Here is a 24,191-nt window from a genome sequence, read left to right on the forward strand (position 1 = left end):
GCGGCCCAAAGAAAGCCCTGATCTCTGTCCCACAGAAGATTTGTGGTCAGAGCTGAGAAAGTGTACCTGGTTCGGTTACACCGGTTCTCAGTGATCTCCTCAACCCGCACATGGCCCCACAAAACCTGCGCTCCTCCACCTCTACCTACTGCCTGCACCAACCTAGGACTAAACTCTCCACTATGGGAGACGGGGTCTTCCAGGCAGTCGCCCCACATATATGGAATGCCCTCCCAGAGACCCTGAGGGCCCCACAAACCGTGGAGGTGTTCAAAAAGCACCTGAAGACATTTATATTTCAAACGGCCTTTTAATAATTATGATTTCAATTTTGCTTTTAAGGTGTTTTATTGTGTTTTTGTTTTTATTATACTTTGGGAACTGTTTTCAACCCCCTGCTATTGTAGCACTTTGAGATTTTATTTGAAATGTAAAGTGCATTATAAATAAAATGTATTATTATTATTATTATTATTATTAGTAGTAGTAGTAGTAGTAGTAGTAGTAGTAGTAGTAGTAGTTATGTCAGGAGGAAAGGCAAATGAGTTCAGGAAGGAAACTCAAAACATTTGACCTGAGTCAAATGTCTCTTCTCAAGAGAAAATATCTTGTCTTATATAATTATTTTTCCAACACACCTAAGTGTGTTAGATGATGGGTCCCACATCAAAAGTGTGAATTTCTTTCCCATTCGTTTTTGTAGGATAGTTCAAGCTTAGATGGAGAGCGTCTGGGAAGATCAACATCTCAAGTCTTGAGACATTTTCTCATTTTTCTTTTCAGCTTCTCAGTTGTTTTTTAGTCTGGACTTTGACTAGGCCGTTCTGACAGATGAATGTGCCTTTAGTTAAACCGCTATATGAAAGCTCTGATTGTATGTTTAAGGCCGTAGTCTTGCTAGAAGGTGTACCTCCCTCCTTCTTCTCATCAACTCCGCCCAGTTTCCCTGTGTCTGCTGAAAAAGAATCCCCACAGCATGATGCTGCCACCACCATGCTGCAAGATGGGGGAATAATTTGTCCAGGATGAAATGTGCAACGCTAGTTTTGCATGTAGTTAAGATTTCATCAACCAGGACACATAAACTAAACCAAGGTTAACTAAAGGAAATGGAAGATAAAAAAAAAAGACTCTTTGGTACAAAATCCTGAGATCTTTTACAGCTTTCATGAAATGCATGAGGCCAGCTGACCTGTTCCTGTTTATTCAGACTGATCGTGGCTCAGCAACCAGAGAGAAGCGTGCAACACAGATCCAGCTGGACAGTCAGTCGATGTTTTAACGTGTTATTGCTCCTAACATTTAATTGTATGTCGCACAAACATTCAAACGTGGATTATGTGCAGTAGATATTAGCTGAGCTGCAGTGCATTGGAATGCCCCCCAAAAATCAGCTTTTTTGTCATTCAACCATGGTCTGCAGAAACAAGATGAAGTCTTCAGCAGGTGGAGGCATGTATTGTTTAGACAGAAAAGCCCCACATGTCAAACTCTTTCTCTTGTTGCAAACGTTACGAAGTAAATTCAGGTGTTGTGGTGAGGAAATATCTTGTGCTTCGCAGTTGTTTCCCTTTTCTCGCTCTTTGTCTCCCTCACACACGTCTGTGATTGATTTTTTTTTTTTGTTTTTTTGTAGCCTGCTTAAAAGCTTTAAATCAACTTCCTTTATAATCACAGCACCACATCATTTTTTTTTTATTACCATAGTTACTGTTTATTTATTTTCTTGCTAGAAATTAATTTTAAATAATCTGTTTTCATGCTGCTGTTGTTTAACAGCAGACAGGGGGTTGTTTCTTTCATATTTCTGTTTACCTAATCATATCAAGGTGTCTTAGGGGAGCTTTTTCGTCATCCCACAAAGCCTGTTGTTCCCTGTATTCCCTGTTTCCTTTAGTCTTACATCAGTGCTGCTTCAGATCCATCCCTTCCCCCCTCTCTGTCTGCAACCACACACACACACATCATTACCACCATTACGGAGGGAAACAGCAGCCTTGAACTTGTCTGGCTCCTCCTTCCTCTCAGCTAGTCCTCTGTCAGGAGCACCAACCCCCAACAATCTCCACCATTTCTCCAGTTGCAGCTCCAGCTGTGGTGTGGCACTGCCTGCTTAGCAACCACAAGGCTTTCACTGCCTCTCATATTTATTTAAGGAGGAGGAGGCGGGGGGGTTATCAGACTGGATCACAGACAAAGGACCTGGTGTCTGTGTTGTTGTTGGGGTGAGGAGAGAGAGACGTTGCTGCACATTTAACCCATATGCCCAAATGCCTGACACTGAAGCGTATTTGTTCACGCCATTAAGACTCAAACGAGCTTGCTCTGTGTTCCCCTGCAGAAAAGAATCGTTATCCTTAGAAAGCTTCCTCCTTTCACCCTCTGCTCTTTCTGCATGTGCAGCATGTGGTGGTGGTGGTGGTGTAGTAAACACAATAGACTGCTGTCAATGAATGAATGAATGAATGAAATTCATGCACACGAAGGCACTCGGCGCCCTCTAGTGTTACCATAAATAGAAAATGTTCAGTGAATGACCCAAGACGTGATTAGACTTCAACACGTTTTGAGGGAAAATGGAGTAATTCTGTGTTGTTGTTTATTTTTATTTATTTTTTGCTGCAGCTTTCTGGTTGTGTGCACGTCTGACTGGGCTGATATATAGTATGTGTGCTGATCATGCCGGCTTTAGACTCACATGGGACAATCTGTTTCCAGCTCAGCTCCTTTAAGGCTAAAAATAGCCTATTTTTTTTTCTGTTTTTCCATCTGACGTGATCGATGACTCATTCAGGGCCTCGCTATTTTCCTCTGCATTCCCCCCCCCCCCTCACTGTCCCCTGTGAGTGGATCACCTTTACTGAGAGCGACTGGGTCCACACCAATGCGGTGCCTGCAGTTTTACGGCATTTAATAAAGAAATCATGGACATAAATGAATTGTTTGCTGTAGCTCTGAATGAAAATTGTGAGCAGTTTTTTTTGTGCATCTGAGAAGAAGTTAGCTAGATGTCATTGCAATGTGGTGAACGCCGACTTGAACGCGTTTGCGATAAAGCATGACCTTCAGGACAAGGACAGCGCTGCACTGTGTGCACACAACAGATGCATCGGACCAAAAACCCCTGTAGGTAAAAGTGCATCTCAATAAACTAGAACATCAATGGAAAGTGATTTAATTTTCATTCAGAAACCGAAACCAGAAAAACTACACTCAATATAGATTCATTACACTTCAAGTAATACAGTTCAAGAAAATGGTTATTTTTGGTGTCCGTGTGTTATAAGTAATAATGTTATAAGTAATGAAAACTAAAATGTTGATTTTTTTTCTTTTCCAGAAGAAAACAGAACATTTTAATACAGAAATGTTCTGTCAGGGCTACTTTACCATCTACACACTCATGAGGAAGACGGCTGAGTCCAGCAGACAGTCCTTCAACCTTGTCACAAAAGGTCATTGCTAAAAAGAAGCTGGCTGTTTACGGAGAGCTGTATCCAAGCATATTGATGGTACATTGAGTGGAGGGAAAAAGTTTGGATTTGGACGGATAGCTGGGTCCTTGTAATGTGCTCGCATAGGTGGCTTTTAGTGCTTTCAGGTGAGCCTGACTTCTTAAGAATGAGGCTTCTTGTGTTTGGTAAAAAGGTACTGGTGGAAAAAAGGGAGAATGCAAATGGGTAAAAGATGCTCAAAAAGGAACTCTGTGGATGAAGGTGAAATTATTAGAAATGCTTTTATATTTTACATTACAACACAGGTCTGACCAATGTGTTGCGACCACGTTTGGGCTTCGCCAGCGGTGTTGTCTGTTGGGCCAAACACTCGCGTTCTGTTGCATTAACAAGCTGCTTATATCGGTCTCTCTCAGTGGAGTAAGGAACCCTTTTTAGTCCTTGGTACGGTCATCCAAGGTTCAATTCAGGATCTTCGCTGCATGTTGTACCTCCTTCCTTCTCTGTCTGGTTCTTCTCTGGACATTGTTAATAAACATCTCTAGTGCCACGAAATCAGCAGTAGATTTTCTGACTGAGCAAACTGCCATCAAGTACTCAAATGGGAAATAATGTCACCATAGAAAAAAAACCTAGTATTTAATTGGATAAATGGAATAAAAATGATATATTTTACTGAAAGCAGGAAGCCTCCTACGGCTGCACAGAGGCACAGTTGGTAGCCCTGAAGGTTCTTGGTTCGATCCCCGACCCGCGGTCTTTCTGCATGGAGTTTGCATGTTCTCCCTGTGCATGCGTGGGTTCTCTCCGGGTACTCCGGCTTCCTCCCACAGTCCCATAACATGACTGTTGGGTCTCTATGTGACTGCTGGAGATGGGAACCAGCAACTCTCATCTGCTGACAAACCGGCCCACTTTGTCAAAACGACCGCTGCCTGGTTCAGGTGTGGACGCACTTAAACGTTGGCACGGGGGACTGATCGGGTGTCTGTGCTTGTCTGACCAGCAGCTGGAGCTCACCTAAAGCCCACAAAGAATCAACAACGACGAGCTGAACAGGTTGCTATTGATGCAACCTGGGTTTGGTTAACGCCTCGGCAGCACAACCACTTTAATTCATTCAAAAGGAGCCTTGAATTAAAATCCCATTTATTTGGTCTTATGCAATATTCTGTTGTTCTAAATTTTAAACGTGGAAGTTTGGTTTTTCATTGACTGTCAAATTATCAGAAACAAGAATAAATACCCAGTTTCCAAAATGCAAAGAAAATACAAACAAAATGATTTCCTTTTTATCTCAACACCGTAATCAGACCAAAGGAGTACAGTTTTTGGTAAATATTAACACGCATTCTTCCGGCTGCTGCAAATCTTTCTCGTTTTTGTCTTCCTACAGTCTTAGTTTACGTTGCGCTGCTCTTTATAACTAGTTCAGAGATGTTTTATATGACATGGTACAGGCTGGTTATCTAACTAAAGCCATTGCAAAAAGCCTCTGCCTTGTTAGACACACTGCAAAACATCCAAACAATATTTTTGTTATTGCAGTAAAAATGTTCCCTATGAATTCAACTTATGAAAATCTGTTTGATCAAACTGGATCTTTCAACACTCAAGCCGACCTTTCAATTGACAACAAACTCATGAAATGAATAGAAGGCACCTTTGGTCAGTTCATTTTTAAATGCGCTGTGCGAATACATGTGAAAGTGGGACTGAAATTGCTTGGTGTTCTTCTCATAGGGTCTTGCAGAGTGGCAGGGATATGGACCGCTCATTAAAAGAACCAATAACTGCTAAAGGTGGCAGAGAACTCATAAAAGTTGACATTTGCATCAGCCTGCCCTTCGATATATATGCCTGCCTCAGCCCCCCAGAATAAGAAGGATTAATGTCTGAGGCCTTTGTAAAAGTTGTCAGGTATCTTACTCCTAGTAAGGTTCTCCACTGTTCCATGTTGTCTCCATTTGTGGAGAAATTGTTTCACTGTGGTGCATTGGGTTCAAAAAGAAACTGCTTTGTAAGATTGTAGATTGTTAGAGGTGAAGGACTTTGTTGAATCCACAGTTCAACAAGGGCAGCAATTACTTTTTCACACACAACCTGGTTGGTTTGGGTAGCGTTTTCCCCTCAGTAAATGAAATCATACTTGAAAAACAGCTTTTTATGTTCAGCCAGATAATCGTTGTCTAATCTGACCATTTATTTCATGATCTGAACCATTTAGTTGTGACAGAAAAGAGGAAAATAAGACAAATCTATAAGGGGGTAGTAAACTATTTCCACAGCACTGTGTATATATATATATATATATATATATATATATATATATATATATATATATATATATATATATATATATATATATATATAGATAGATAGATAGATAGATAGATAGATAGATAGATAGATAGATAGATAGGTGTGTGTGTATGTGTATATATTTATGTTTAGACCTCAAATAATCTCACTGAAACTAAGAATAACCTTTGTTAATGATAGACATTGAAGAGAATAAAACACAAATATTGCATTTTAATGACAATGATTACAAATTTTAAAATCAAAAAGAAAAGAACAGCTATCTAATAAACCATGTAGTTAAATTATACTGAAAACAGTGACAATAAGCGTTAAATAATGTATTTTCTCTGTATGTCACTATGATCTAAAAGTCACTGTCAGGCCTGTTAGTTTATCCAGGTATAGAAACGAAGAGGAGTTCTGATTCATGTTGGAGCTTCAGAGGTAGGTGGTCAGAAACTGAATGCCTGAGCGGAGGAGGTCTCTGCCAACGTCTGGATTCGAGCTGTTCAGGGGATTTTATGGAGCAGCTGTTCAGAGAGAAGCCTCCTGAGCTGAGCCACCTCCTGGGACAAACTGCTGATGTGTGACCTCAGACTCCCATCTCCTCCTGAGAACTTCTCCTTTGACTTGGGGAGAAAGGAGGAGTCCTGGCGTCCGCAGGATGATGCCTGGATCTGCTGCTGCTCGTACCTACCGAAGGCCCCCTCAATGGGGCAAGGAGCCTGGCCCCCTGCCTGACCATCCCATCCCACCTGTGGGATGTTTTTTACCTGGATGCTTGGCTCCACCAAGGCTACGGGTGGGCCAGCAGGTCTACTATCAGGTGGTGAAGACATCTCCCCACCAGGTGGACTTTTGAACCGCAGCTTGTGCGGGAGGCTCCTCAGAGCTTTGGGAGAGTCCCATCTGGTACTCCCTGCCTCACAGAGCTGTGGATCCTCTGTTGGAGGAGGCCTGCCGCACTCATCCAGTGGGTCGTCGTAAAGGTTAGTACTGTCTGCCTGTGGGGGGCATGCACCGTCGCTGGAGTCTCCACAGGCGGTCTGTGGAGACACCGCTGTCCTGACGGCACCCTGCTGCACAGGCCGGGGCTGATGGGTGTTGTAGCATGAAGGACCATCGCTGTTACTTTGGGTTAAACTGGGTGGTGTGGGCAGTGGCAGAATGGACATGTCAGACAGGTCCTTGATCATCCCGAAGTGAAACTTGAGGGCCAGCACCTCGGCCTTCAGGCGCGCGTTCTCCTCCAGCAGACCCAGGACCTTCCTCTCCAGCACCATGTCGTTCGCTCGCCTCTTCTCCCTGGATCTCTTGGCCGCCTCGTTGTTTTTCCTTCTCTTGTCCCAGTAGTTTTCGTCTTTTCTCTCGCTGGGGGTGAACTCGCGCTTGCGACGCCCACCACCGTCGCCGCCGCCGCTCTCATCAAAACCTGCTGCGGCCACATCCTCTGGAACGCCAAGGCTCTCCCTGAAACCGAGGCCAAAGGAGCGAGCCTCATACATCTGCATGTTTCAGGATGGAAGCGCTTTCGTCAAGCCAGGAACCGGGACCAGAACATGGTCCTTCAGGAGCTGCAGACTGCCCGGTGCGGAGAGGGGGTCACACGGAAGAGGGTCTGAGCTGTCATGTTGGAGCTACACCCTCTGTTACGGCTCCACCTGCAGCAGTGGTAAAAAACATAAATGCAGTCATGTTAGAAGTAGGGGTGTGCAAAATAATCGTCATGACGATGCATCGCAATTCAAATTTTCGCGATCTACTGCATTAATTCTTGACGCCAAGTATCGATTATTAATTTAAAAAAATGAATAAATAAAATTGCATGAATGATTGCCGAACATCAGCCAAAGACGAGTGGAATACAACTTCATTGGTTTAAAGGACCACTGAGGCCATGTAAACGTCACTGATTATCCTTATTTTGTTAATTTAAGTTTTATAAATCCTAAGCACTTTTTGTCAGTGTGTCCACTCCAGTAATAGTAATATTTGTTTTCATGGCAATACCTCCATAAGTCCTTTCAATAAATACAGCTATGTACGAATTCAGTTGCTTTCAGTTATGTATCAATTGAAGACACTATCCAGATCATACACAGCCAGTCAGCCTCTGGTAATGGCTGTATTTTTTTCTAACAGTGTTCAGTGAAAATATTGCAATGCATCGCAATACATCGTAATAATTCAAGTATCATAATGCATCTTCATAGAATTGGATCGTGGCATGTGAATCGTGAATCGAATCGTGACTTTGGCAATACCCACCCCTAGTTAGAAGTATACTGAGGGCCAAAATTGCCATTGATTAAAGCACCAGACAACAACTAATCACTTAATTGAAATGAATTGCTATGAATACCTTAAATTAACAGAAAATATATAAATGAGTCAATTTATCGAACACATAATTAACATTTTATTGGTTAACCTACAGAGCAGGTAAACTGCAGCCCAGTCCCTTGACCCTCTGATGGACTCTGATTTAGCGAACTGATGCATCAAATAAATACAAATTTGTTCTGATGCAAAACTGTAAAAACAATAAATTAATGCGGAAATTATTGGTATTTTTGATTTTTAACATACCGTTAATACAAATTTTGGTGAACGATTTTCCCATAGTCACATTTACTACATTATAATTACTTAGAAGTACTTTTTTCAGTAACTCCGTTCACAAAAGGAAACACATTATATAGATTAACACAGAATGATTTCTGATTTTAACAGCCTTTATTTCTGTTAATTGTGGGGTTTTTTTTCTCCTGGCAATATAAACTCACCGCATTTAAGATTTAAACATTGCATCAGATCAACAAAAAAAGGCAAAATTGTTTGTGCAAAAATGGCGGCTTAATGAAAAGTATGTTTAATACCAGCTTATAGAGTGTGTGTTTATTTCTCAAAAGGTACTTTTAATCGGACAAGAAAGCCTCTTCAAAATGCATATTCTAAATTATTGAATATGACTCAAAATAAAACGTTTTTGAACCTATTTGTTCACTTCATGAATCTATTTTTATTTTGATAATATTCCTCCAAGGATTTAATTCGTCATTTATAAGGTTTTACCTCTTAGGCCCCTTTAATGATAGTAGTAAAAATAACACAATTAAACGCATTAAAATCTTAACAACAAGCATTTTGTTCATTTTTGGCCCCTGCTAACATCTTTGCCATGCTACAGAAATAATAAAAGTTAAATTGCAGGTAACGACGTAGGATGAAAGCACCCCATCAGTAAATCTTTTAGGTTGGTTCATAACTATCTAGATTAGTTTGTATAAATCCACAATAAAAAAAAAACCCTGAGCTCTTCACACACAGCTGACAGTGCTGGGTCAGTTGTGTGTGACCCATCCTATTTCTTTTCAGACAAAAAAAAGAAGAATACATCCAAATGAACTCGGTGACAATAAGAGAAAGATTTAAAGGAGTAAAGGAGACTCACGGCTTCTGTCAGACTTTGTGCGGAGTGGAGAGATGAAGCGTGGAGCGATGCCGTCGTGTGGCTGCTTGAGCCCCTCAGACCCCTGCATCTCTCTGGCATCTCCTCCCCCAGCAGCAGCAGCAGCAGCAGCTCACTGGTTCATCTGGGGTCGGATCCTCACCCCGAGTAAACCGCTCCTCCTCCTCCTCCTCTTTGTGACGGGAAGCCGGCCGGACCAAAAGAGAACTCCTGCAGGCAAAATGCTGCGTTATGTTTTTGTGACAACAGAGTGTGAAAATGGGCTGAAAGAGGGGGAAAATGCTTTTATTGTAAAGAGATCTTTGCTTGTTGAATGTCCCTCACCCCGGCACACTTTAATTGCACTTCATCCTTTGCCATCATCAGAGATGATGGCTACAGATGTTAGGAAAGACACTGAGAAAAAGCAGAGATAATGCAATGCTGAAATTCACATTTTTTTTTGTACACGTTATGCTTTGCTTTTTCTGTGAGAAGTTTAAAAACTGAAGCTCAGACTCCTCGAGGCGTTTATTTAAATTGGTGTTCCACAATGGCCCAGTTTTGCCTGTAGGCAACAAACCTCTTTTTCACGAGAAAGAGAGAGCAGGAAGATGGAAAAAAAAAATCCAACAAGTTTCAGTCTATTTTAAGCCAAACTACAGACATTGCCTAGTTTTCATATTGCGTACAGCGGAGCATCAATATCGTGAGACGATTCTGGTGTCTATTTGTTTTCTGTCTGGGATTTTTTTGCTGGCGTTCCTCTTGTGTTTTGGGTCAGTCCATAGGTTCACCTCCTGCCAGTCCGATAATCGCCCCTCTCTGTATTTATACCTCCTGGTCTCATTCATGCCTCGCTACGTCACACAGCAGCTATAATTGCTATTTTCCTCTCATTTAGACAGGCAGTTCTTTAACATCATCTCAGTTTTAGATGTTTAGTTGCCCTATTTATGACATTCAACAGGAAATAAATGTGCAATTTGTGCTTCTCTCATAGATAGCTGGTGAGAACATTTTTAAAGGTCCAGTATAATTTTCATTAAGTTGTTTGTCATGTATGGAAGACCGCCACTCCGAATCTTTCATCCCTTCCGCAATCAAAGCTTTTAAACTCTGTGGAGGGTTCTTTGCAGGTTTTTAAATGTGCACATACTGACTGCTCGTTGTGAGTACTGTGTGTGATTGTTGCAAACATGCTGCTCTTAACTTAACGCCCCTTGTGGGATTAATAAAGTCGATTGAGTTGAATAGACACAACTGTGGTAAGGATGATTGATTCAGGACCAGAGTTGAAGCTTACAGCTGTTTCCAAACAAACATATAAAAAAAAAAAAAAAAAAAAAAACGATTTGTGAAAATCATATGGTAGGTTACTGGACTGGAAAGGAGTGAACATCCACTGTTTATAATAATTTATCCTTGCAGCGGTCATTGTGTGAGAGGCAGGTACACCCTGGACAAGGCAAGACAAGTTTTTTATTTGTAAAGCACTTTTTTAGTAACAAGACCATTCAAAGTGCTGTACATGAATAAATAAATAAAAGCATTACAAAGTAAAGAAAACATTACAGAGACAGAGGGACAGGTCATAAGTCTATCAGAGGGCAGCACTGTGTCAAACAGGACAAAACAACCATGCAAACAGCTAAAATTAAAATTAAAATTCATAAAAGTATGAAGAAGCAGGACAGATCAGTTTCAGAAAGGTTGTTGATCCTGGTTTCTGCAAATGTTGACCCAGGTGGTTTAACCAAAAAGTCACACTGTTCCTATTGTTGTTGACGATGGAGACGATCAACTTTTACTTTACAGTTATGCCATAGGTTGGTCTATCACTTTAATCTACAGTAAAATACTGCACTCTTCTTTTTGCCTCTAAAACAAACATGATTTTATTTCAAAACATTAGACACTTTCATTTAATTAGTATTTCATCTAAATGTGCCAAAAATCATCATCATTTATTAGGTTTTACCTTAAAAGAGCAAGTGTTTGTTAATGTCTTTCACAGGTTTTCAATTATTTAGTGGATTCATTTATTTATTTGCCATTTCTCATCCAGGCTTTAAATTATTTTGAATATGAGTCGGTTTTTATCAGGTGGCAATGAAAAGCAAACTTTGTTTTTATTTATCTTTCTAGTTCTACCACAAAAAAAATGCTTGTTGTCTGACAGACACCGAACACAAGTTTCATCAGATAAAGTTCCTCCCATTGAGTTTTGACCGTTGAATTTTGAACTGAAAGTGAGAAATAAAGCTGCATTGATATAAAAACCCAAAACACTTCCTACGACTTTAATACATTTTGCCTGGTGTAGGTAAAATGTGAGGAAACGAGGGACGGCTCAGTGGTTCTGGACAATGCGGTGCAAGTAACATTACCAGACCTGGCATCCACACTGAGAATCAATCAGGCCGATTCAACGCCTCGTCTTCAATAGAAAGACAGGCTGTTGCGTAATAGACAAAAAGAAAGGGCATCTGAGGACGGCACAGTTCTGGAAGTTCAGCTGGGGTCACACGAGTTAAACGGACAACGGCAGCATTGTCCCACAAGCGCGCTGCTGGACAACAACACTCCCCCCCCCCAAAACAGAGAAATAGTTCACATTCAGCCTCTTTGTGTCAGTCTCATTAGTTTATAGTTCTGTCCTTTTATTCCTCAAAATCCTCTTGACTATTGGGAAATAATAATCCTTTCTCTCTGACTGTGACACATGTTGGAAAGCCAGAACTACAGAATCACTGCTGGATTAATAAATAAGCTCCTGGGAACGTGTTGCAGTGCGAGTTTCCTCACCCGTACTTAAACACACCAGCAATAGGTGGATTACCATTTATTTAGGTATTAACTAAAGTTTCAAGGAAACGTCTAAGATGTGTAAAAAAGCCTTTAACCCTCAGCCATCACATTATTTACTACCCTTTTTAGTCATTAGATAAAAAAAGTTCACTTAAAAAAATGACATATAAACTTAATAAACTTGTTTTTGTCTTTTTTTTTGCCACGTAGGTTTTTCAAACAACTTTCTCCCTACCAGAACCCGCTTTTAAATGCCTGTTTGATTACTTTATGTCTATGCTCTATTTATGAATAAACACAGGAAAAGAGTTGCTTTCCATGTATCAAATATTTTGTGGCTGGGTGTTGAATATTAGAAATATTATCCAAACTGACATTGAGGGACAACATCTTTCCACTTCCAAAGCAAAATTAACATGTGAATTACTATATTTTTCTGCTTTTTAGGGATACATATTTCAAATTAACAATAGTCCTAATCAAAAGTATCAAATATTAAACAAATTTCATGGTTTTCACTGTTTAAATGCAAGGTGGCTTGAATGAGGCTATTTCGTTTCGTTTATCAATAAAATAATAAGAAATTGGTTATTTCTTCGTTGTTGTTGCCGCCAGTGGCCACAGGGGGCGCTCGGACCTTGCCCCCATCAAAATTGCATGAAGAAAGAGCATAAATTACAAAATAAAATGTAATTATCACATTTCATACAACTTGTCTGACTTTTTGTTTCTCAGCATTCCCATTCCATTTGGGACTATTTTATTATGTAGACCTACTGTGTTTATTTATTTATTTATGTTATTTGTGTCAATGTCATGGAGTGATGGGAAAATTAGTGTGTCGGTATGCTAGTTGTAACCTTTTCATGCTGGCCTCTAATTAGGTATTACTTATTATATTATATTATATTATATTATATTATATTATATTATATTATATTATATTATATTATTATCACTCTTAGGGGGTATCTCTCTGCTCCTGTGGCCAACCAATGCTTTTTGTGACAGTCTTCATCCAATCAGAAGTCCGACCCCCTATAATCGTTGTCTCAGGTTTTTCTGTTGTTTAAAACGAGGGAACTGGCTGGAAAGCCAATCACTGACCATGGATAAACAGTGGACGAGGCATCCTGTCCAGCTGAAGAGGCTCAAAAGACATATACAGTTGAATGTCTTCTACATAAAATCGATGAGAATCATCATTAAAATGTTTAATGACACCAGCTGATGGAAGAGTATATAAAAAAAAGAGCAAACAACAAAGGACCCAAAAGCGACCCCTGTGGAACACCACAGGTTAGAGAGGCAGATCTGGAGGTGTACTTTTTCACCAAAACAGAAAACATCCTCCCTGATAAATAAGAGGAAAACCAACCAAGTGCAGATCCAGAGATAGCAGCTAAAACCCTCAACCTATTTAATAAAATGTTATTGCCAGCGGTATCAAGTCCTAAATCAGAAACCATTAAAACATCAATATAAACCTTTAAAAGAGCTGTGTCAGTGGAGTGGAGTTTTCTAAAACCAAACTGAAAAGAAATTACTACTAAAACTAACTTAAATAGTGGATCTGAATCAGTCTCACTTTTAAGAGTAATCCTGTTCAACCAAAGTGCTGCTAAGGCAATATTCAATTCAATTAAATTTTATTTATATAGCGCCAATTCATGAAACATGTCATCTCGAGGCACTTTACAAAGTCAAAATCAATCATATTATACAGATTGGTAAAAAAAATGTCCTAAATAAGGGAACCAGTTGATTGCATCAAAGTCCCGACAAGCAGCATTCACTCCTGGAGAAGCTACAGGGAGAGTCGTCTGCATTGTACATGGCTTTGCAGCAATCCCTCATACTGACCAAGCATAAAGCGACAGTGGAAAGAAAAACTCCCCATTAACGGGAAGAAAAACCTCCAGCAGAACCAGGTTCAGTATGAACGGTCATCTGCCTCGACTGACTGGGGGTTAGAGAAGACAGAGCAGAGACACAACAAGAGAGACAAAAAAGCACAGAAGCCCACATTGATCCAGTAATCTGTTCTACATTAGATGGTAATGTACAATACAAATCGTCTCTATTTGTATGTGAAGTTTCGTCAGATCTTCAGAGCTCAGAGGGGCAGTGACCTTGATTGACTCTGTCCACATTCACTGATGTTCGAATCTGCTCACAATCCCCTTGGACCCAGCCTGTGTCTGCAGCAGCTTTACTTCTCTAATCCCCAAACAGTCGACTCAAACGGTGTGAGGTTACACAACGGCAAGCAAAACAGACCTTGACTCAAAAAGTGAGAACAAACACTCAGAACAGGTTAAATTTAGTCCTAAAACACAGCAGGAATGTAAATGTATTTCTCAGTCTGAAAGCACTGAGGCGTGTTATTATTGCTGCAGTTAAAGCAACCAGAAGGGAGATCTCTTAGACTGCTTATAAACACACAGAGGAGTTACAGGGAGTCTTGACCTGTGCAAGAGCTCTCTTACCAATCACAACAAAGTACATGAGGATGTTTACATTTTATAATTGGTTGAAGTGCATCCATTACTGCATTTCAGCCTTGCAGCATGAACCAAAGAGAAAAGGGAACAGGAGGATTTTGCCAGTTTTTGATGTCCTCATCACACCTTCTAACACGTGGCAGTCATTTTGGCCTTTAAGAAACTAAATAAGACTTACTACTTCATGATTATCAATTTCGGACCCGTCCAAGCACAGGGAAGCAGGTAAAATGTAAATTTTTTCTGTTTTTTTTTTCAAGTATTTTTTAAGGTTTTTCCAAAGTAATCTACTTACTGTTTTTTTTTTTTATCAGACATTGATGAATGGCTGTTCTTTATGCAAAGCCAAATGAGGGATTGCAGATCACGTTTATCAGCTTTAAGTGTGGACCCCTGACCTTTAAACAATGACATTCATCCAGATTACAAGAATTGTTTAATAACGCTTTGTGCCTTCGAGGAAACTCAAAGTAAATCTCTACCAATTCCTCTTTCTGCGTTCAGTTTCCTCGTCCTGGTTTTTCAAACGATTATCTGTTCAGCTGATATATAGGTCAAATTAAACAGCAGCCAGATAGTTGACACTTAAAGTTTATGGAGGAAACTGGAGGTAAAAGGTTTTATGACAATGACTCTATCCTGAAATGCTGATCTAGTTGTCGTATAAAAAATTTTAGCAAGCTGAATTATTATCAGCAAGACCATTGCTTCATTAAAATGAAAGCTTTCAAAAATGGCTAAATATATATATATATATATATATATATATATATATATATATATATATATATATAACTGGACAGCATGTCCGGTTATGTTGATGAGAGGTTATTTTTCCTGGTTATATAAGGACATTTTAAGATAAATTACTTTTATTGCAGTGGCATAATCTCCCACAGAAATATTCAGAAAAATACAACCTTTAATTTTTGTGCATTTATTTACTGGAAAGGGAAAAACACAGAAAATAATTGTTTTCGTATCATATAACCGGCAATTACCCCTTTTGCTTGAAAGACAACACTTTTCCTCCTTCATCATTTCATGATTTCATGAGGTTGAATATCTTGACCTTCCAGAGTCCTCCTCGGTCTTCTCCAGCGCTTGCCTTACAGATTTTCTACAGGGTTTAGGTCCGGAGTCTGAGACGGCCGCAGAAGAAGGATGCGTTGTGTCTGGTGAGCCATTTTCTGTGTCGATCAGGCAAAAACGTTTAGGTTTTGATTTACAATGTCCTGGTATTTCAAAGCTAATATGCACCCGTTCTCCGTGCCTGTGAAAGAGAAGCAACCCCCACAGCATCACAAATCTTCCCCTGTATTTAAAATCTGGATCATGAAGTGCCCTTCCATGTATTCACTCTTTCTTTTTGCTTGTTAATCAAAATTTGTCTTCTATCGTGCCTCCAAAGCAGACGTGTAGGTAAAATGATGGTTCTTGTGGAGACCTGGGGACCTCAAGATGCCCGATGCAGTTCTCTAACATTTCCTCCGCTGTCATCCTCCTCATTGTACATAGTGACCTCATCAGGCCTCAACATGTTGCCATAAAACTAGACATCAGCAGGGGATTTTTCTAATAGATGAAACCCTTCTCCTGCCACCCTCCAAGCAAGTAAAATGAATGAAATTATCTGAAATTTTTATTCAGCAAGCAGGAAACACCTCTACAACACACAATGGTACCCTAATAGAAATTAAGTAAAGTAATAGAAACTATGTTCAGGGCACAACTGATAGATAAAAAAATATATATATATTATTTTTTTAATATTCAATACTTCTTTGATCCTCCCTTCTCATAATATTGCCCAGATGACCCATGTTAAATTAAGGCACCGGCAGATGTTGGCAAGTGTTGATGGTAGCGTTTATGTTTTTTTTAGCACCTGCTGTAATTCTTTCCTCTAACATTGTGAAGGATGAGAGGGTGCATCTATGTGAAAAAAACAATTTACATTTATTTTATATACATTTTGAGGGGTAGCAATAATTGTGGCATTGGTAATTTTAATAAAACCTAAAAGTTCTCCATGCAGGTTTATTTTCACCCTTTCAGTGTGAGAATATACAACTGCAATAAAAGATCCATTTATTTTTTGTGCTCCTTTTTAGATTCGCTAAACATGTTCTGCATAAAAGCCAGAGGCCATTTTACGCAGCCTAAAACTCTCTCCGACATGTCCTGCAAATTTGGCTAAATGGGCACATACATCAGGGTCTGCTTGTGCGTTACGTGCTTGTTGTTGTGACACTGGCAGAGAGTTTGCTCCATAACATCCTGTAGATTTCCATCATGACATAATCAGGATGAATCAGCGGGCGCTCGGTTACATAAGCAGATCGTCGTCCTCACCTCACCCTTGCCCAGATTAGAAACACAGCAGACTCAGCTCCCAGCAGCCTGCTGCTGACATTGGCCTGCAGAGATGGCAGGAGAAGACCGCCACCTACAGGAGAAGCTAACGTTTCAATAATAATATGATAATAATTCAAGGCGCTCTGAAATGTAACATTATGAGCCTTTATTTCTTGATTTATGACGACATAAACAATACTTATACAACTTTAAAACTTAAAAAAAATAAAACATTGCCCAATAATATAGCACTTTCTGTCAATAGAAAAGATCATAAATATAAATAATCATACTCAGTTGGTAATAAAGAGCTGAAAGGATTACATATTTACAGCTTCAGAACAGAAAGGGGTGAAAAAAAGCAGAGAATGATGTCATTCTTAACCTATAATAACAGCAGTTTATGGCACATTTGCATGAAACTGATTTTACAACTGGGATAAATTCAAAAGATATCAACCCTTTTTCTTTCTACTATTTGCTGAGTGGATGTACTTCTTTCTAATCCAAGATGCACTCCTTTTTTTTTTTTTTTTTTTTTTTTTTTGCTGATGGTTTGTTAGTGTTAAGCTATCTACATGCCCGTGGTATATACAGTGTTAGTTTAACAGGCTTTTACTGGTCCTTATTTACTTTATTGAGGCTTTAAAGGTGCCCGGTCCTCTATTTTGTATTTGACTGAAAAGCAAATGTTGCTTTATTTATTTTATCTGACTTTTATTTTCAATTAGGACTGATGATTGGGGGCCAGGCATGTAGAGGTGCTGTTCAACCAGGAGAACTTCTGAATGTCCTTTAAGTAAGAACGTGTGGTACAAAGGAAAAAAAAAAGATTAAAGATAAAGACGTTACGTGTTAAATACTGCTTTGTAAGGCAGTATTTATCTGAGGGGGGGGCTGCTTAAACAGTGGTTTAACAGGAAAAACGACTGAAGACCTTGATATGAGGTTCTGATTAGTCAAGCGTGTCTCTTCATGTGCAGAGCCAGGTGGTCCGAGCGGGAGAAGGCCCTCTTACACAGCATGCACTCGTAAGGTTTCTGACCCGTGTGCTTCCGGTAGTGACGCGTCAGCTCATCGGAGCGGGCGAATTTCCAGTTGCACCCTTCCCACGGACAGCGGTAAGGCTTCTCTCCTGTAAAATGATTGAGACAGAAGTTTTCTGTGGAGGTTCAAAAGGACCACAATTCAATGATAAATGTGGAGGGGGAAAAAAGTGAAATAAAAAGTCTCAGTTTTTATATATATCTATATAACCTGTAGGATTTTAAATTAAGACAGAATCACGTGCGTAAAGTGCATCATTTTCCTAAAAAATGTGGTTAATAAACCTGTTTACATTATTCACATGAGGCATTTATAGTTATTTCACAGTCTAATTATTTAATATAAAACTGTTTAAATTAAACTGCAATTAACACGTTTATTAAATTAAAACTATTTGTAAAATAATTCTCCAGTCTTAAACCTAAGAGCTGTATTAGTATTTATATAATTGTGACATTAATCTATTGATGCGGGGTATATCCTGGGCAGCTTCGACAGAGAAACACAACAGACACAAAGCCAGACGCACAACAACACATGAAAACATGCTAGCTTGATACGGACCTCAGGCTGGGATTTTGAATCCAGGTTCATATTGCGCAAAGTAACGTTGCTTTCAACTATATATGCACCCCAGGAGAACGGTTTACAAGTTTAACAGTTTTGTTTAACATTTAACATTTTAACATTTAACTGACAATTATGTAGGTCCTAAATTGTAGCACTTTGGGCCCTCGTTTAGCACACAACCTTAGAATAAGTGAATGCAAAGCAAAATAAATATTCAAAATATGTAGTTAATATTATACAAATATGTATTATTGACGTTATTAAAGTATAATATTTATAAATCATTATATTGATTAAAGTTGCAGTGGGGATTTCTGAGAAAATCGTGGATTTAGCCTGAAAACTTGGACAAGCTCACCTTATAGGTCCCGCCCCCTTACTATCTGCTGCACTCCCTTCACAGCTCCTCCCCCACAGCGGAGCCTGCTGTGCCGCTCTATGTTCACCCTCATTTTATTTCAGGCTCTATCTAATTGTTTCTTTCGAGCTTACTTTTCGTCTTTGTTTTTTTGTTTTTTTGAGCAGGTGCCACTCGAGAAATCGGTGGTTTTCCCTGTAAAGTTAGGTTGTTTCACCGGGAACGGTGTGAACAGCGCTTACATGAGAGCGACTGACTCTGCTAACAACCAATCAGAGCCAGAGAATATTCCTGGCTTTGATTGGTTGTACCAGACCGGCAGCGGTGCAGTTCTGCAAGAGGCAGTAGGACCACTAGGAGGAGCCAGAGGAGCTTGAACTTTTTCACAGATTATCTGTCAGGACATAGGGACAGTTTTAACAAATATGTAAAAAAAATCTTTACATTTTTTTAAACAAAAATTACCTACTGAAGCTTTAATGGCGTATTTCTATGATAATTGTATTTAATGCATTGTTATTTTGAACTTCCACAAAACATAGGACCATGGTATCAAGAAATACTTAAATAATTATTTATAATTTTAAAAATGCAAATATTTCAAATGAATCAGCTTTGTATTTAATTATCATTTATATATTTCGTGCATACTTGAAACATCTTAATATTTATAGAAGTGTATTAACTTACTTAATGTAGTTTATGTAAATTATCATATAATTCACCTTTTATTTAACACATTATCTGTTGATTTGTGGCACTTTCGGATCTGCATGATTAATTATCGTTCTGGCTTTATTTAGGTGTTTTTTTTTTTTCTGGTGGATGTTTCTGTGATTACCTGTATGGGTCCGGAGGTGAGCTTTGAGGTGCGAGCTCTTGGTGTAGGTCTTGGTGCAGCCTGGGTACTCACAGCTGTGGATGGCGGGCTTTTTTTTCGCCGTGGGTCTCCTGCCACGCTTACCTTCCACTGCGGCATGGGGCACATGTGGCCTGACCACCATGTTGTGCTGGTGATGGAGCATATGAGCAGTGGCCTGGCTGTGGGAGTGGGAGTGGGAGTTTTCACCACAAAGGTTGGAGTTTAGATTGAAGTGGGGCACGTAGGCGTAATGTCGAGGGTCGGGCGTCATCACCTGCGGTTGGATGAACCTGCTGTCTGGAATGGGGAGCATTGGGTGGTGTTGCTGGGTGTAGTAATGGTTAAAGTCCCAGGGGGTGAACTTATTGAGACCTACCCTGCTGTGTCTGTCTACACTACACCCTTGAGGGACATCAAAGTGGTTTATGTTCTGTAACTCGGGTAATACGACCCGGCCTGGCTGGTCACTGGTGTAGCCATGGTGGAATACCTCCGGCGGCACTGATGTGGTTTCAGCGGGAGAGATAAGCTCCGCCATGAGGCCACCGCCGCTCACCTGCAGGCTCTCTTGCCCAGGCTGCTCTTTGAACATGTCCACGTCTTGGTACGGCAGGTTTGGTTCAGGCTGGGCAAGTTCTTGACCGTCTAAACGGGGGTTGAGATCAGGAGAGTGGGCGCTCCACTCAGACAGCAGGAATTCGATGTCCCAGGATGTCTGGCTCTCGTCCTCCAGGAGCTCCTCTGACATCTGCTGGCTGACCTGGACCTGCTCAGAGCCGCTCGGGGACAGTTTGTTGCTTGGAGAGTTTAGCGGGAGAGACCCATCGCTGGACTTCCACACCTAGATCGAGGGTATTCAGAAGTTAAGACCACAAGAAGATTCCTCGCTTCTGTTTTTGCATTTCACAAACACCCAAGTCAGTATTGAAAAGGGGTTTTAAACTTTATCTGGTTATGCATCTGATCCTTATTGATTGCAGTTGAGGGTGAAACTAAAATAATTAAAGTGCACAATTTGCCTTCTCAGGGCCGGTCAAAGAATCTGTTGGGACCGAAGTAGAATTTGGTCTGGGTGCCCATCAGAGACCGCAAGAAAAACCCTCTATAATTGTTTGAACATAATGGAGTTAAAACAACATGTTTTAAAGTTTGCTAACAATAATTTCCTCGTCATACAAGGAAATGACAATACGTATGACAATCAGGCCAGTCAGTTTGAGTTGCCTATTTATTTTAATTTTATTTTTCTAATAAAATCAATGAGTAAAAAAAACAAATCAAAAAAGTATTATTTGTGATTGCATTAGGTGGTCAGAATACAGAGCATGGTTACAAGAAACATAAATATTTAAATACAAGTGTGCAAAACTTGTCATTCTGACTGCAGACTCATTTATTATATGTTCTCCTTATGGGTCATTTTGCACAACAAACTTTTTGTTGTGAAATAAATGTATACAAATTCGTTGCTAGTAGTGTTTCATTTTCCCACACCATTTCATTGTGACCAATGATAATGTTTCATTACTATACTGACTTCATGTTTGGACATAGTTGTCCCATCTATGTGCTGTGAAGTCTGGAAACGAGGATCAAAGTTAATTGAAGTTATGATCACTAATAACTTCTCTTTTGTCCATTCATTTAATTAAGAGGCCCTGACTTTTTCACATTTTGTTAATTAAAAAAAACAAAAAAGTCTCGTAATTTATTCAGATTTTTTTTGTGAGAGACTAAACAAAGGGGTATAACTGTGAATTTGAAGGAGAAGCACAACTTTTTCCTTTTGTTTTATTTTGTTTTGATTTTTACGTTTTAAATAATTATCTGGAAAGCATGGTGTGCGTTTGCATTCAGCTCAATTTGCTAGGATACCCCTGAATAAAATCCAGTGACTCCATTATAGCAAAACAAATAAATAAAAAATGCACACCTACATATATGCACCAAAAGTTTCAGATTCTTTTTGGTAAATAATCTGAAAATTACACATCATTCTCTTTTTAACTGGTGACTATACATTTCCTTGTGATGAATAAAATGTATTGAATCATGTGGCTGTAACGTGACTGATTGATTCACTCGCAAAAAGAAAAAATGTGAACCCAGTTCATACATTAGAAGTAATTATGAAATTTATAATAACATTTAATTATAATTTCACAAAAAAAATTATCAGAATACATATTTTTTTATTTTATGTTTAAAAAGAGTATAACTGTGAGTTATTTTACATTTCATATGCAGGATAACGTTATACTAATACATTTCAATTAGTAAAAACATTAGAACCTTTAGAATCTCCTAGTTTGAAAACAACTTTAATAAAACTATGTGGCAATAACTTAGCTTGCACATACCTTGAGCAGCTTTGCGCACGTTTATTTTTTAAAAGAAAAATTCAATCTAATCCCAACATTTGAAAAAAAGACGTTAAACTCATGACAGTAAATATCATCTCAATCAAAAGCCGTTTACAATTAGAAGGAAAAACTAAAAAAAAAAGGGCAAGATTATTTTTACTGAAATAATCACAATTTTGTAACTTTTTCCAAACAAAGCAACACAATGACCGACAGAATTTAAGAAGACTAATAAAAATGCTACATGTAAAATACATTTCATTTATAGTACTGAATGCACACTCACACAAAGCACAAAATAACTTTTGCATTTTTCTTTTGTTTTGGCTCCAACTGTCATCTTCTCCCCACCCCCCAAATGTGCATATTTAATGCTTTTTTTATGTTGTTTCGCCAATGAGTGTAATTAAAACATGTAAAGTCATTATAATACTCACTTTCATTGTGTCGGTGGAGTGAGAAAGGCTGGAGAAAGAGCTGAAGGAAGGGAGAGCAGCCCGAGTAACAGCCATCAAGCTCTTTGATGAAGCAGATAGCAGGAACATAAAACTAAAACAATTCAGAAAAACTTACATCTGGTGGGGGGGGGTTCTAAAAAAAAAAAAATTTTTTTTTTTTTAATTTCTCATGACTATCTCTTCTTCTATTTAATATTATGAGGCCTCTCGACTCTGTCCTGGTCCCCTCAGAGCCTGAGGGCCTCAGAGAAGTGAGGTCTCCTCAGTGCTCATCACTATCTTTCCTCATGTCTCTTGTCTGTCTCTGTCAGCTGGTAGTCTAACTTCAAATCTCTCTTTTTCATGTCGCTTTGGACCGTTAGAAGGAGGAGGAGCACTAGTGTGAATTACTTTGTCCTTTCCTTTACTCAACTCTCTGTCTTCCTGTTCTGAAGAATTTAGAGCAAAGAGAAAAAAAAGAAAAAAGCAAGGGATCTGTTGTCAAAATATAATTAAAATAAATTCAAAATGCATCAGTTTTTCTCTGATCCTGCAGCATGTTTGAAAATTAAATCGCATTAAATGGTTATGATCACAAAAGTCGTAGGGGAAGCTTTTTAAATGATTTTAATTGCTGTATGTTTGTAAGAAGTCCATCCTTGAAACTGAACGATTGAAGAGAATATATGTTAGAGAAAATTGGGGAAATCAAGAATAAATAAATTAACAATTACCAAAAAAAAAAAAAGTTGATAAAATTTACCTTGTTTTTATTCATTTGTGTTGTTATGTTATCTGCGTTTTACAAGTAGATTTCCTTTAGATTATATCCAATTATTGCACAAGTCACCATCACTTCACTGGGATTCCAAAGGGAAGTGATATGACTATTGTGATATGGTAATACCTTGTATGGAATGTTGTAAATATATATATATAACAATGTGTGTATTCTGGAGCATGTAACAAAAGTAATTTCCCCCTGGGATCATTAAAGTATGGTTGAGTCTGAGTCAAAAAGACTGGAAACAGAGTCCATAATGTAGATAAAATCTGAATGTGAAGTCATTAAAAAATGAAAATCCATAAATTTCCTGTTGGCCTATTTTTATTTATTTTTTTATTTTTATTTTTTTGAAAGAGTACATTTACTTGATAAGTAAAAAATATCATAAACAAAATAAAAAAATATGGAAAAGTAAACAACAAAAAAAAGAAAACAACTAAATTTTAACACCTTAAAGCTGTATGTTTTCTGTACAATGGCGGCTTCTTTTGTTTTTTTTTGCTAAAAGTTCAGCCCAGTAATTTACGCAGGCCCGTCTGTATATTCTTGGTGCGGACGTGCAGCTTCTGAGAAGACCTGTGTGTGAAAGGTGATTATATTCTGGCGGCTGTTTATCTGTGGACGCGGGCTTAAGGCAGCCTGCTGCCTCCTCGCAGATAAAGGCTGCTGCTGATCCCTGATGACGAGCCCGCCACTGATAAAGACTCTCTTTCCATTCGAAAGATGATTACAGCACACATTTATGATGAGAGCTAAAAGCTTGTTTGATACAAGGAGGTTCACTGAAAAACACTTTAAGGGAACAAGTCTCTATGGATCGCAAAACACCTGCCTGCATAAAGGCAGATGCTTGAATTACTTTGAGGTGTATAAATGCCTGTTAT

At 39.0% G+C, this 24,191-nt stretch overlaps 2 protein-coding genes across 4 annotated transcripts in view; one reads left to right on the forward strand and one right to left on the reverse strand.

Moving 5' to 3' along the window:
- The window catches only part of c5h22orf23 (chromosome 5 C22orf23 homolog), a 64,422-nt gene that overhangs the window by 33,874 nt on the left and 6,357 nt on the right, over window positions 1-24,191 (forward strand). The window contains exon 2 of one of the 3 annotated variants that reach the window (XM_036137211.1): window positions 17,867-18,004. The exons of the other annotated variants lie outside the window; for them this stretch is intronic. Coding sequence (XP_035993104.1) covers window positions 17,867-18,004 — 138 coding nt within the window. The remainder of the gene's footprint in view (window positions 1-17,866; window positions 18,005-24,191) is intronic. 3 annotated transcript variants of the gene reach the window in all.
- LOC105931519 (NFIL3 like protein) lies at window positions 5,973-9,343 on the reverse strand. Its single transcript, XM_036137210.1, has 2 exons — window positions 9,214-9,343; window positions 5,973-7,420 (listed from the first exon to the last, which is right to left on the reverse strand). The coding sequence occupies exon 2, from the start codon at window positions 7,268-7,270 to the stop codon at window positions 6,269-6,271; it is 1,002 nt and encodes a 333-aa protein (XP_035993103.1). The 5' UTR covers window positions 7,271-7,420; window positions 9,214-9,343; the 3' UTR covers window positions 5,973-6,268.

The sequence above is a fragment of the Fundulus heteroclitus genome, chromosome 5 (genome assembly GCF_011125445.2).
Source record: "Fundulus heteroclitus isolate FHET01 chromosome 5, MU-UCD_Fhet_4.1, whole genome shotgun sequence".
Classification (NCBI taxonomy): domain Eukaryota; kingdom Metazoa; phylum Chordata; class Actinopteri; order Cyprinodontiformes; family Fundulidae; genus Fundulus; species Fundulus heteroclitus.